General features: G+C 45.1%; 1 protein-coding gene across 1 annotated transcript in view; it reads right to left on the reverse strand.

Annotated features, from left to right (window-relative positions):
• Positions 1-14,854, reverse strand: part of PGBD5 (piggyBac transposable element derived 5) — a 263,507-nt gene that overhangs the window by 118,650 nt on the left and 130,003 nt on the right. Inside the window, exon 3 of the mRNA XM_088472489.1 lies at positions 4,462-4,596. Coding sequence (XP_088328615.1) covers positions 4,462-4,596 — 135 coding nt within the window. The remainder of the gene's footprint in view (positions 1-4,461; positions 4,597-14,854) is intronic.

The raw sequence follows: 14,854 nt of genomic DNA on the forward strand, positions 1-14,854 counted from the left end.
ATCAACTCCGCCTGTTCGGCCGGACAGTCGGATTCAAAAGACGCCTCTAATGAATCCGCCCAGCGCTCCATCGCTCTGGCAACCCAGCAAATGGCCATAGCCGGCCGTGCTGCCCCCCCTGCAAGGGAATAAGCGGACTTCAGGCAGATTTCTACCTTGCGGTCCGTAGCATCCTTAAGGGAGGACATGGATGGCATCGGCAATGTGGCACTACGGACAAGACGGGTCACGTGAGAATCCACCTGTGGAGGGGATTCCCACTTAGCAAAATAATTATCAGCGAACGGATAAGCCACCGCCAGGCGTCTCTGCGGCTGGTATCTTTTGCCAGGTTGTTTCCACGCCTCCTCTAAATGGTCCACCAACTGACCCGAAAGAGGAAAGACTGTGGCATCGCCCTTCACATCTTTGAAAAAGGCATACTTAGATTTAGCCGCTGGGGGAACTTCGTCCTCAATCACCAAGGCTGTGCGGACCGCCCGAATAAGTCCAGGAATATATACTTTGGACTTAGCATCAGCGTCCTTAGTATGGAGAGGTTCCTGATCGTAAGGATCCAGAATCTCCCCATCATCAGACGTCCCTTCGTCATCCTCATAAGGAGCGGACAGAGACGCCACCGGCCTTTTATGAGGCCGCATCACAGACTCCCCTTGCAACACATCCGACAAGTGCTGTACAGAACTCGTCAGGGAGTTTACCCACGCTGGCTCCTGAGAACCCGGGAGCGGGGAAATAGGGAGACTGTGGGGTACCACCAATTGTCGTGGGAACCCCTGCATGGGTGACGACACCACAGACTGCTGGGACAAACCCATCGGAGTAAACGCGGGCTGCGGAGCTAACTGGCCCACTAAAGCTGTTAACGCCTGAGCGAAACAAGCCCAGGGCGGCTCCTGTACCGGTACTGTAACCGTAATAGGCCGCGCCATGGACAAACACTGCCGGCAAAGGCCCTCCGCGCTACCCTCCCCCTCCGCTAACGGTACTTTGCACGTGGTACACTGTAACCAGAGGGGAAAATCACTTTCAGACATGATGGCACCACGTATGTGACCTCTCTCACCAATTAAGTATTAAATAGGCGAGAGACCACCCTGCAGCACCGCACCGCAAGGGCTTTAGCAGAAGAACAGGGACAGTAATAAAACTGACAGTTTAGAGAAGAAAAGTTACAGGCAGCGCTAGCACAGTCACATACAATGCAGAGAAATAACAATTCCTGCACTAACAGCGCTGATCACTCAACTACACAGACACAGGGCCTGGTAGGACACAGCGCTGCATACACAGACCTGAGCCACAGCGGAGGAGAGGTATGCGGGGGGACCCAGACCACGATGCTTCCGTCCAGCGCTTCCAGCAGCGTTCACCATGCGTTCTGGAGAAGATGGCCGCCGAGGAGCAGAGAGGAGGCTGGCCTGGGGGAGGAGCGCTGCCACAGGACCAGTCGGCAGCATGCAGAGAGGGCTGTGTGCAGCGGGGGAGGCGCCGGCTGTGAGACAGGGAAGGCGCGCTCCCCTGGCATGCATTTAACCCCTGGGACGCCGCAGCGCTACCGCTCTGCTGCGGTCCGCTGTCCCAGGGGGTAGTGGAAAGCGCAGGTTGGTCGCCTGGCTCCACGCTGCAGCCAGTCCCCAGGGAGCCCCCTGCCTGGGGACTTAGGACCATGTGACCAGCGGGGACCCACCGCGGGACCCCGCTGCTTACCTTTGTCCCCCTTGGATCCGGCCATGGTCCGGAACATCTGGGGTCACCACTAGCTGTGACCCCAGATGCTCACCAGCATCCCCGGATCGGTACCGGCATTCTGGTACCGGCGGGGGTGTAGGGAAGACAGCATGGACGTCAGGACTGACTGTCCATGCTGTACATCCAGATGTGCAGCCACAGCTGCACTGAAGAAAGCTTCAGGGGCTCTTTTAGCCCCCCACTCTGACAGGTGCCTTGGCTCGGGGGCGGGGTATAGGAGGGGGACCCTAGTGCATCCTGGGAGGCTGAAAAGCTTAACTCTATGGTGCCCAGCGACTGACGTCACACCTATACCCAAAGGTATCCTGTGGATACCCTATGGACCCTGAAGTAGAAATATATATATATACATACACACACACTGTATTGTATAGCATTACTAAAGCAAACTAAAAATGAATTATAAAATAAAATATACATAAGCATCCTCAGACCTCATCCATGGTTCAGCACAGCCCCACAGGAAAATTAAAAGACTCACCCAGGCCAGTATTGCATGACTCCAGTCCAGTCTCCTCTCCTCCAAAATGGCTACAGCACTGCCGCCAGGCAGCAAGGGGTGCTCCAGCAGGGCTCCCTGGAAGTGCATCAGCAGGGCTCCCTCCCTCCTGATCCCGTCTCTCAGAGATTCAGCAGCACTGTATTTTTTTTAATTGAAGACGGCCGGAGGGCTGGCAGACTCCGAGTCCCACGGCCACACTGCTGCTCTGATCTGCATCGTCTGTCCTCCTCTGCTTAAGATGTCTGCGGACAGGCTGAAGGAGGACGGACGGCCTGGGGCTGCATGACCTCTGACGTCACACCTTGGCGCCGCGTGCTTCCCGGCAGAAAACAAAGAGAGGGGAGAGAGCCACAGCTGGCCGGGCCTGATAAAATTATCCCCATCCCTGCTTTAAAGCTAATGACTATCTCGCCAGGAGCAGGCAAACTGCAAGCTATTATATATTTGGCTAAAGGTGGCCTAATTACGACAGGGAGAAGGTTTTAGCAGGAAGTCCAAATATGTTAGCTACTTCCTTCTTCTCACCCAGACAAGAAACATAGAACAGCTATTGCTTAATTTAAGCTGGGTACACACTAAACGATATGTGTACCCATTGATGCTACACACGCTACACACGACCTGACTGCCGACGGGCCGACATATCTGGCAGTCCGTACACACTGGGCAATCCGGTGCCCGACTGCCCGGTATGCTGGCCCCCCCGCATAGTGCTGCATGGGATCGTCAGCCACATCACCTGATCTTACAGGTTGCACATAAGATCAGACGATGAGGCTGACAACCCCATGGGAGCGCTCTACACATATTTTAATGATTTGTTGTTCCAATGTGTTGGAATCGGCCAAATAGTTAAAGATATCATGTAATGTGTAGCTTTCATCAAGGACACCAAACCTCTTTGTTATCTTGATAAAGTGTCCTTGTTTTGGTAAGGTCAACAATCCAGACAGCCCAAACTGAATCTATGTCTAATCCCAGTGTTTTGAAATATCGAGTACACACCTAGATGGAGACCAACCGTGGGAATTCAGAGTTTTTTAATAGAGTGAACTGAGAAGTTCTGAAGTTTGTTCAACCTATGGATACACTGACACAGCTGCTGACACTGTAACATAGCATTTTGCATGCTGATACACCCGCAGTCACACACAGATTATAGGCATGCTGCATATAATTTTAATCAGCATAATCTGCCTGTGCTCTATGTGGTGTATGGTGGTCTCTAAAATGCTTTTCATATTATATATTAAACTCAAAAATGCTCTCTGTGTTGTATGGTAGTCTCCAAAATGCTCTCTTTGTTGTTTGGTGGTCTCAAAAAAGCTCTCTTTTGTATGGCTGTCATAGAGTAGTCTGTATTGTATGGCGGTAAATAAGGTTTTCTCTCTTTTGTATGGTTGTCATAAGAATGCTCTTTCTATTGATGGCCGTCACTAGGAGGCAGTCTGTATTGTATATTGTCCCTTTTCTGTACATGATGTATGAACGGGAGATATTTGACAAATTGGTAAGAACACATGTTATGTGCAGCAGTTATTGCTTCCCAGCATGTTTTAAAGCATGTAACGAACAGGCACGACACTGTATCTCCGCATGCACCGGTCGCCAGCGGCGTAAAGGGCTTGTCTGGAATCACTGAAGTGGTGATTTTTTATTCTACCTCTTCGGCATCTGCTTTTATAGTACATTTCCATGATAACTGGCCCTGCTGTGCCATGATAATGGGGAAAGCAGGAGATGCATTTACCAATCTTGCAGCCAGTTTAATTAGTCCCCCATAGATAAAGCTTACATCAAGCGTGTAGGTTTTAACCATTTTTAACCTATATTTTATGTGTGGTTGGAGGCAATTCTTTCAACACAACCTTCTGCCTTATAAATTTAATTTTGATATATTTATATGGTATATATTAATTATATCTATAACATTTCTATTTTCTCCAGCACTGTTCTCTCCTCCAATTTTTTCAGTTCTGTTTTATATTATTATATTGTGCAAATATTGGTTATTACAATTTCAGAATTTACTACTAACACTGTGAAGTCAGACCTGTACCCTATGTGAATGCCCTCATGGGCTGTATATACCCATAAAAATGCTTTTTTTTTTACATGCATCTTTGCACAAGTCAATTCATATGTTCATATGCATCCACCTCCTAATGAGCCCCACAGTTTCTGAGTCTGTTGTACTTTGTGCTTACCTGACAAATGAAGCCAGTGGAAGAACACTGTCTGACCCAGAGGCTAAATTTTCTCTTTTTTCTTTTACGCAATTCTCGTTCTGTGCATGTAGCAATAAATACTGGATCTTCATCAATCAAAGGTTCATGGAGCACCTATAATTATCAAATAAGCTAATTTTAATATGAATGGTATGACACTTTATACAGTACTGAAGAATTATACAACACGTAGGGCACAATTTAGAGTTAGGAGCAAAAATAGGAGAAAAAAGGAGCAATATGTTGTTGGAACAAACCATGTTTGTGAGGTGCAAACACATTTTCTTTGTATGCAGGGCTAACACTGACTGCTTTTGCATTTAGCAGCTTTACACTGAAATTCAAAATGAAGCTAGTACACCCCTCCTCCAAACTGTATTCTGAGTTGGTTGCATGTTGGCTTGCGGATGTCAGCATACTGCACATGCAGTGTAGAAATACATTTGTGATTCAGGCATATGCACACGGACAGAGAAGTGCGGATGGATTGTGAGAATCACTGTTTACGTCAATGGGTGTTTCTGAGTGGTAATTGGCTGTGACCATGTGGATGCACAAAACTATTGCATCTAGTGGAAATGACGTGGGAGTGTCATGGGTGTAGTAAAAATGTAGACAGTCAAAATATAAACAATCATACGGATAACACCAAAATGTCAACATGGCCAAAATGTCTACAACCAAAAGGTTGACATGTGCATAAGATCGACAGGGTCATAAGGTCATCAGTTAAAATGTTGACACAGTTAAAATGTCAACAGTCATAATGTCGACAACCAAATTGCAAACAGTTAACATGTTGACAAAGACAAAATCATAAATAATGGTGACCAGTCATAATAGACAAATGTAGAAGACAGTGTCCCACTGACAGAAGTGCACTGCGCATGCACAAACAGTGATCCTGGGCAGGATGCAGCAATGGGAGTTTGACTACATATCTCATATGCACCAAGCCCCGAAATGTAATGCATTCTGGGGTATGGATGCAGTAGGTAATGCCATCTTCAGATGGCGTTACCCTATAGAACCCTACGGACTTCTATTCGGAGAGAGCTGTGAGAGGGATCCCTCCCAGCACCCCCTGCGGTACATGCGTCCTTCTGTCCATGCACTGAATGACACCAGAGGCACTTCTGGATCATAGACCTGGAAGTCCCTCATTCACAAAGGGCAGCTCTTACCGAGAGAGCGGTCATCTGTGATTTTCTTCATGCATACCGGCATAACTAATGCCGGCATGCATGCGAAGGGTGGCGGGATGCATCCCGCCCCCCTGCCCAGTCAACCACATTGTCCATTGTGCCTAATTGTCATGTGAAAATATGACCTGTGGCACTCCAGCTGCTGTGGAACTACATATGCCAACATGCCCTGCAACAGATTCGCGGTTAGGGCATGCTAAAACTGTGGTAGGGCATGCTGGTATGTGCAGTTCTACAGCAGCCGGACTGCCACAGTCATAATGGACAAATGGACAAAATAGTGTCCTACTGATAGAAGTGCACTACGCATGCGCAGTCAACCTATATCACTGTTATATTTTCCTAAATGTCACATAATGACATTTATTATCAAAGCTGGATGTGAGATAAAATTGTGAGATATATATCACCAACCAATCAGCTCAAAACTATAATTTCTTAAACACTGCCTGCAAAATGTAAGTTAGAAACTGATTGGTTGGTGATATATATCTCACAAGTATGTATCAAAGACTGGAGAGAGAGAAAATTGTGAGAGATAAAGCACTACTCAATCAGCTTCTAACTAATACATTTTATAAGCTGTGTATGAAACATGACAGTTGGGAGCTGAATGGTTAATACTTTTTCTCTCTAAATTTTATCTCTCACCAAGCTTTAGTACATAGGGCCTGATTCAGACCCGGTTGCTAGATGCGGCCGCTCGCTCCCAGCGTATGCAAATTCAGCTAAGTGACATCAAGGCAGGCGATCACATGGCAAGGCATAAGCACGCCCACTATGTCTTGGTGTGCAATCAATTTGTGTATGCAGATGCCCACCAGCCTGTCCTTAGCCCGCCCACTAGCGCACGTCATCTCCAGGAAGTGTATGCAGCCATCGGTACATCGGGATCCATCGGAAGTGACCGCAGCGCTTGCGGTTGACTGTACCATACCACAAGCACTGCGAGCACTTCAGTGTATAATTCAACCAGGTGACATGTACTATGACGCTGCTTGTTAATTATGCACGCAACTGAAACGGCGTTAAGATGCTCAGACACGCCTGCGTTCACACCTCCACTCCCCCGTTTGCAGTGGCCTGCCCCTGTTACCACCCACAAACGGCTTGACCTGTCACTCATTCAGCTGGGCTGTCTATGCTGGCCGAGCAATTGGTTTCCTATCGCTCTGACTAGTTCGCACACGCGCACTGCGATGCATACGCATGCGCACTTTGCAAAACATTGCTCACTCCGAGCAATCACTTGCTAGCGACGGGTCTGAATCAGGCCCATAGACCCCTAAGGAAAGCAATAAAGTGACATAGCTGAATTTTATTCTTCACAATTTTTTGCACATCATTCACTAGCTGATTCTTACATAAAATTATGCAGTTTCTGCATAATTTTATGTATTATTTCTATGTACTAATGGCAAAATACAGGATATTTCACAGAATTCTCTGGCAAAGTGCTAATTAGCACTTCAGATCGCAGTTCCCATTATTGTCAATGGGGACTACGATCTGTCCCCTATCTACTAAAGTCCAAAAAGTGAAGCTTTTCGAAGTTTAGCCCTGGTAGTTTACACCATCTTCAGATGGTGGAAACTACCAGGGCTGGATTAAGGGGGGGGCGACAGGGGCCCCGACCACTAGCGCACGCTGACGGAGCAACTTCCCCTGCAGCTATCGTGGCCGAAGTGGTGGCGGAGCCAATACGGTAAGCCCCGCCCCCATATGACCCGTGGATCGCGGTATTACGGCGCAAGGGGGCGGAGCCTATTGAAGGGAACAGCAGCTGCATAAAATGTAAGTGTATGTGTACTGTTTTATTGTTTATATATGTGTATTTTTGTGTTTATGTGTATATTGTATATGCGTATATATTGTGTATATGTGGGTTTGTGCATATATGTGTATGTACTGTAAGTGTTTATGTGTATATATGTTGTGTATGTGTTTTTTGTGTATGTATGTATATATGTGTTTTTGTGTATATATGTGTATGTATATGTTTTTGTGTATGTATGTGTTTGTGTATATATGTGTTTTTGTGTATATATGTGTATGCATGTGTTTATGTGTATATATGTGTATGTATGTGTGTATATGTGTATGTATGTGTTTGTGTATATATGTGTATGTTTGTGATATATGTATGTGTATGTATGTGTTTTTGTGTATGTATGTGTGTATGTATGTGTTTGTGTATATATGTGTGTTTGTGTATATATGTGTATGTATGTGTTTATGTGTATATATGTGTATGTATGTTTATGTGTATATAATATATATGTGTATGCATGTGTTTATGTGTATATATGTGTATGTATGTGTTTGTGTATATATGTGTATGTTTGTGATATATATATGTGTATATATGTGTATATATGTGTTTTTGTGTATGTATGTGTTTGTGTATATATGTGTTTTTGTGTATATGTGTATATATGTGTATGCATGTGTTTATGTGTATATATGTGTATGTATGTGTTTGTGTATATATGTGTATGTTTGTGATATATGTATGTGTATATATGTGTATGTATGTGTTTTTGTGTATGTATGTGTGTATGTATGTGTTTGTGTATATATGTGTTTTTGTGTATATATGTGTATGCATGTGTTTATGTGTATATATGTGTATGTATGTGTTTGTGTATATATGTGTATCCATGTGTTTATGTGTATGTATATATATGTGTATGTATGTGTTTGTGTATATATGTTATTGTTTGTGATATGTGTATGTGTATATATGTTTGTTTGTGTATATACAATATGTTGTGTATATATGTTTTTGTGTATATATGTATATGTATGTGTTTATGTGTATATACAGAATGTGTATGTGGACCCTGTTCCTGGTTGGGGTCTGAGCTGCCTCTGATCTATGTTCTGAATGCAACAGCACAGTCAGCGCTGCTGCACAGAGCGCAGAGCAGGTCCCGAGTCCCCTCATCAGCATCACGTGACACTTCATGTACGTGATGCTGATCACTGATGTCGGCCCCACAACCTAGTTGCCCCAGGGCCCCCACAAGCCTTAATCCGGCCCTGGAAACTACTATTTGTCAATGGGGTTTCCAGGCGAAGGATCTCTCCCCTGCAGCCCCCAGCTAGTCCTGGAAGCTGACGCTGTGCGCATGACCAGTGTCAGCTTCCCCCGGGGAGGTCTTTCACTTCTGTGAAAGACTTCTCCAAAATGCCAGGGATATAATTCGTGGAGACAGCGAGTTCCACTTGGTATATAGCTGAGATGGATACATAATAATCGATTATTAGTACATAGGGCCTGATTCAGACCCACTCGCGAGCGGCTGTCCGCTCGCAAGTGGGTCGATGTTCTTCACTGAGCATGCGCACGATGGAGGGTGCTCCGTCGTGCGCATGCGCCAGACGTGACGAGCGAAGGAAAGTCCTTCGCTCGTTGTGTCTGATCAAAGGGGGCGTGCTGTCGATGTTGATTGACAGCACGCCCCCTTTGGTGGGCGTGCCGGGGGCGTGCCTCCCTGACGGGGGCGTTCCTACGGGAACGCCTCCCGTCAGAAGCCGGCCCACTGACATCACTAGTGATGTCAGTGGGAGTGATTTTGGCTCTGATAGAGCCAAAATCACTCCGGAGCTTGCGGTTGAAAACCTCAACCGCAGGCTCCGGCTCGCAGTTTCGATGGTCGCGATGGTCAAGACCATCGCGGCCATCAAAATGCACGCTCGTATAGGCTGTGGGTGGTGACCCACAGCTATACGAGTGTCCAGGAGGACGCTCCATTTTCATGGAGGCCGGCCCTCATTCAGAGCGTGCGCTCTGCTCAGAGCGTACGGCTCTGAATGAGGGCCATAGACCCCTAAATGTTATATTCTCACAATATTTCACTTTTGTCACATTTTAAATGATACATTAAAAGTTATATTTTAAAGAAGTGCACCTTCCAAGGACAATATATTTTATTCTTCTCCAAGTTTCCAATAGATACTACATCTGTTGCTGGCAGCACCCCCACAATCTAAAAGTATATGGGGTTTTGATCAGATTCAATGTACAAACTAGTGCAGAGACCCATCCTTTTTGTCTATTAGCATATTATACAAGTGTTTGTAGCTGCGTCCAAAGAAGTAAAGTAGTATACAACTCTGAATCAGGCCCAATATGTGGACATGGGGCCTGATTCAGAGCCGTTCGCTATTTGCGGTCGTTCGTTCAAAAACAAGGGGTGGCTATTCAAATGATCCGTTCGCAAATTGCAGTCTGTTCACACCTCTAAGTCTGAACGAGCGAGCAAAACATACGCTCGTTTATTTGATAAAAACGCCCCCTGGCCGCTCGCACCATACGTCATGTCCGCTATTTATTAGATTAATCGAGTACATCGTACAGCGTATGAACTGCTCGCTATTCTTGTGGTTGGTTTTTTCAACCGCTATTTTGCGAGCAGTTCTGAGTTAAAAAAAACCAAGTGACGTGGTCAATGACGCTGCTGTATTAATTAGGCACTCCCTTAAAACGCCCATTTTGACCTTTAAGCACGCCTGCGTTCGAATTCCACTCCCCCGTTTTCAAACACCTTCCCCTGTTACCACCCACATACGCCTCATTCTGTCACTCAAAATAGCAGGCACTCGCTATATAGCGTACAAACGATTTTCGGCCGCACTGACTGGTTTGCGCATGCGTACTAAAAACCGTACGCATGCGCAGATGTGCGAACATCGCTCGGAACGAGCGTACGGCCGCTAGCGAGCGGCTCTGAATGAGGGCCATGGTTTCTTATTGGCACCTTCTAACTTCAATACTAACTTGATATTACCTTAATATATGTGTCATAATGGCATTCTCTGTGTTTAATCACATGTCCGATAATGACTGTCAATGTTTGTTTGTTTTTTGTCTGTTATTTTATCTATATCAAATAAAGCAAACATGCAACCTGATTTAAAGCAATTCATACGAGATGTTTATATGATAACCGCCTATAGCAGAGGTTCCTAAACTCTGCCCTGGAGGCACCCTAATGGTCCAGGTTTTAAGGATATCCATGGTTGAACACAGATGGTTCAATCAAAAGACTAAGGGCCTGATTCAGACCAGCTCGATCGTTGCGGACGCTCGCATCCTGCGCATGCAAATTTTCCAAATTGACGTCATGGGATGTGATCGCTTGCCAAGGCATAAGCACACCCACTTTGGCTGTGCGAGCGATTGCTCTGTGTATGCAGACACCCATTAGAGTATGCAGAGACGCCCACTAGTGCATGTCATCTCCAGGAAGTGTCTTTAAACATTGGTACATCGAGCACCATCAGAAGCTAATGCAGCACTTGTGGTTGCTTTAACCTACCGCAATCACTGCGAGGACTTCAGTGTAAAAAACAGGCAAGTGACGTGGACTATGACGCTGCCTGTTAATTATGCACGCCTTAAAAACGGCGTTGAAACATTCAGGCACACCTGCATTCGCACCTCCACTCCTCCGTTCTTAATGGACTGCCCATGTTACCACCCACAACGGCCTCTCCTGTCACTCACTCTGCTGGGCTGTCTTTGCTGGGCGAGCGGGCGGTATGCCATCGCAATGAGTATTTCGCGCACGTGCACTGTGATGCTTGCGCATGCCCGTACGCAGACCATCTGGCCGCTTGCGAGCGCACAGCGCTTGCGACCGAGTCTGAATCAGGCCCTAAGTACTAATAAAGTCCCCTGTGCCCAAGCATAGTTATCCTTAAAACTTGCACCGACAGGGTGCCTTGAGGACCAAATTTGGGATCCTCTGGCAGATAGTAATTGTTTGAAAGAATATCTATTAGTGATACCTAATTTATTACTATTAATATCAGTGCATATCTTTAAGATGTCATTCCTCATTTAAAGAAGTGTATATTACTGGCAGACACATTTTAAAAATTGTTCAGGTGATGTATTTGCTCAATTGTGATAGAAAGGAGTAAATGTGGAAAACATGCACTGTTATGCATCTTGTTTTTACTAAAATAATACAAAATAAATATTGACCCTTATAGTGTTTTTGTATTTTTACAAGGTCATGGGTTTATTTATTAACCACTTAACTGGTGTGGTCACATGTGATGCGACCAGAGCCAGAAGTGCTCCATCTGGCAAAGTCACATCACATACAACCACACCAGCCCGCTCTGTTCCCCTGCTTCTTCAGAGGAGATCCATCCTGCACAAGTGCACCCCCCTGCAGTGATACAGCAGTCTATGACCCCCAATATCATTATCTATGTTTTATATATATATATATATATATATATATATATATATAGTCAAGTGCATAAATATTAGGACATTGACAGAATATTCATATTTTGGCCTCTATTCACCACCACAATGGCTTTGAAATGAAACAAACAAGATGTGCTTTAACGGCAGACATTCAGATTTAATTTGAGGGTAATTACATCCAAATTGGGTGAACGGTGTAGGAATTACAACGGTTTCTATATGTGCCTCCCACTTTTTAAGGGGCCAAAAGTAATGGGACAAACTAAACAATCCTAAATCTAACTTTCACTTTTTAATACTTTGTTGCAAATCCTTTGGAAGTTGAGACATTTGCATTTGGAATCAGTTGCTGTCGACTCTCAATATGAGATCCAAAGAGCTGTCACTATCAGTGAAGCAAGCCATCATTAGGCTGAAAAATCAAAACAAACCCATCAGAGAGATAGCAAAAACATTAGGTGTGGCCAAGTCAACTGTTTGGAACATTCTTAAAAAGAAAGAACGCACCGGAGAGCTCAGCAACACCAAAAGACCCTTAAGACCACGGAAAACAATTGTGGTGGATGACAGAAGAATTATTTCCCTGGTGAAGAAAAGACCCTTCACAATAGTTGGCCAAATCAAGAACACTCTCCAGGAGGTAGGTGTATATGTGTCAAATTCAACAATCAAGAGAAGACTTCACAAGAGTGAATATAGAGGGATCACCACAAGATGTAAACCATTGGTGAGCCACAAAAACAGGAAGACCAGATTAGAGTTTGCCAAACAACATCTAAAAAAGCCATTACAGTTCTGGAACAACATCCTACGGACAGATGAGACAAAGATCAACTTGTACCAGAGTGATGGGAAGAGAAGAGTATGGAGAAGGAAAGGAACTGCTCATGATCCAAAACAAACCACCTCATCAGTGAAGCATGGTGGTGGTAGTGTCATGGCGTGGGCATGTATGGCTGCCAATGGAACTGGTTCTCTTGTATGTATTGATGATGTGACTGCTGACAAAAGCAGCAGAATGAATTCTGAAGTGTTCCGGGCAATATTATATGCTCATATTCAGTCAAATGCTTCAGAACTCATTGGACGGCACTTCACAGTGCAGATGGACAATGACCCGAAGCATACTGCAAAAGCAACCAAAGAGTTTTCTAAGGCTAAAACGTGGAATGTTATGCAATGGCCAAGTCAATCCCCTGACCTGAATCCGATTGAGCATGCATTTCCCTTGATGAAGACAAAACTGAAGGGAAAATGCCCCAAGAACAAGCAGGAACTGAAGACATTTGCAGTAGAGGCCTGGCAGAGCATCACCAGGGATGAAACCCAGCGTCTGGTGATGTCTATGCGTTCCAGACTTCAGGCTGTAATTGCCTGCAAAGGATTTGCAACAAAAATATTAAAAAGTGAAAGTTAGATTTAGGATTGTTTAGTTTGTCCCATTACTTTTGGCCCCTTAAAAAGTGGGAGGCACATATAGAAACCATTGTAATTCCTACACCGTTCACCTGATTTGGATGTAATTACCCTCAAATTAAATCTGAAAGTCTGCAGTTAAAGCACATCTTGTTTGTTTCATTTCAAAGCCATTGTGGTGGTGAATAGAGGCCAAAATATGAAAATTCTGTCAATGTCCCAATATTTATGCACGTGACTGTATATATATAAAACATATAATATAAAACATACATGTATTTACATTTACCACATATATATATATATATATGTATATATATATATCTTGCGTGTGTGAACAGGTGGGGTATGGGGCGTGGTGGTGGCACGTCCTCCCCCCCCCTTCCCCCCCAAACGTGAAAGGCCGCAGACGGTCAGGGGCTGAGCATTATAGTAATAGGCCGCACAGCCCCTGCACCGCATGGACGAGGTGTAATGTGCAGTCTATAAGTTAATTCACTGCACATTACATCTCCTCCGTGGGGTGTGCAGCCTATTACTATAAAGCACAGCCCCTGACAGTCAGGTGAGAGAGAGGTAGGGTGGAGGGGAGGGGAGCGGGGGGTGCTGGAACGATTTTATGATGCACCCCCAACATAGAATCGTTCCAACACCCTTGATAGAGATGTATATATACTAGGGGTGTGCACCGGCCACTTTTCGTGTTTTGTGTTTTGGTTTTGGATCTGGATCTTTCTTCGTGTTTTGGATCTGGATTGGTTTTGCCAAAACCACCCTTCCGTGTTTTGGGTTCTGGGTTTTGTGTTTTGGATCTGTATTTTTTTGAAAAAAAGCATAAAAACAGCTAAAATCACAGAATTTGTTGGTTTCTCTGCTCCTATGCTATTATTAACCTCAATAACCTTAATTTCCACTCATTTCCAGTCTATTCTGAACACCTCACACCTCACAATAGTGTTTTTATGTCCAAAAGGTTGCACCGAGGTAGCTGGATGACTATGCTAAGCGACACGAGTGGGCGGCACAAACACGTGACCCATCTAGGAGTGACACTGGCAGACAGGATGGCAGTTAGAAAAACTAGGCCCCAAACTGTACATAATGCAAAGAAAAAAAGAAGTGCAAGATGGAATTGTCCTTGGGCCCTCCCACCCACCCTTATGTTGTATAAACAGGACATGCACACTTTAACAAATCAATCATTTCAGCGCCAGGGTCTGCCACACAACTGTGGCTGAAATGATTGGTTCGTTTGGGCCCCCACAAAACAAGCTGGCAATTAATGTGTCCCTGCACAAACTGGCTCTACGGAGGCAAGATGTCATCCTCATCCTCCTCATCCACCGATTCCTCACCCTCTTCAGTGTGTACATCCTCATCCTCACAAATTATTAACTCGTCCCCACTTGAATCCACCACCACAGGTCCCTCTGTACCTTCTGGAGGCTGGTCTCCCTGGAAGAGCTGATAATTCATTTTGATGAACATCATCTTCTCCACATTCTGTGGAAGCAACCTCCTA

Source organism: Taudactylus pleione, unplaced genomic scaffold (assembly GCF_031769625.1).
Source record: "Taudactylus pleione unplaced genomic scaffold, aTauple2 ptg000125l, whole genome shotgun sequence".
Classification (NCBI taxonomy): Eukaryota; Metazoa; Chordata; class Amphibia; order Anura; family Myobatrachidae; genus Taudactylus; species Taudactylus pleione.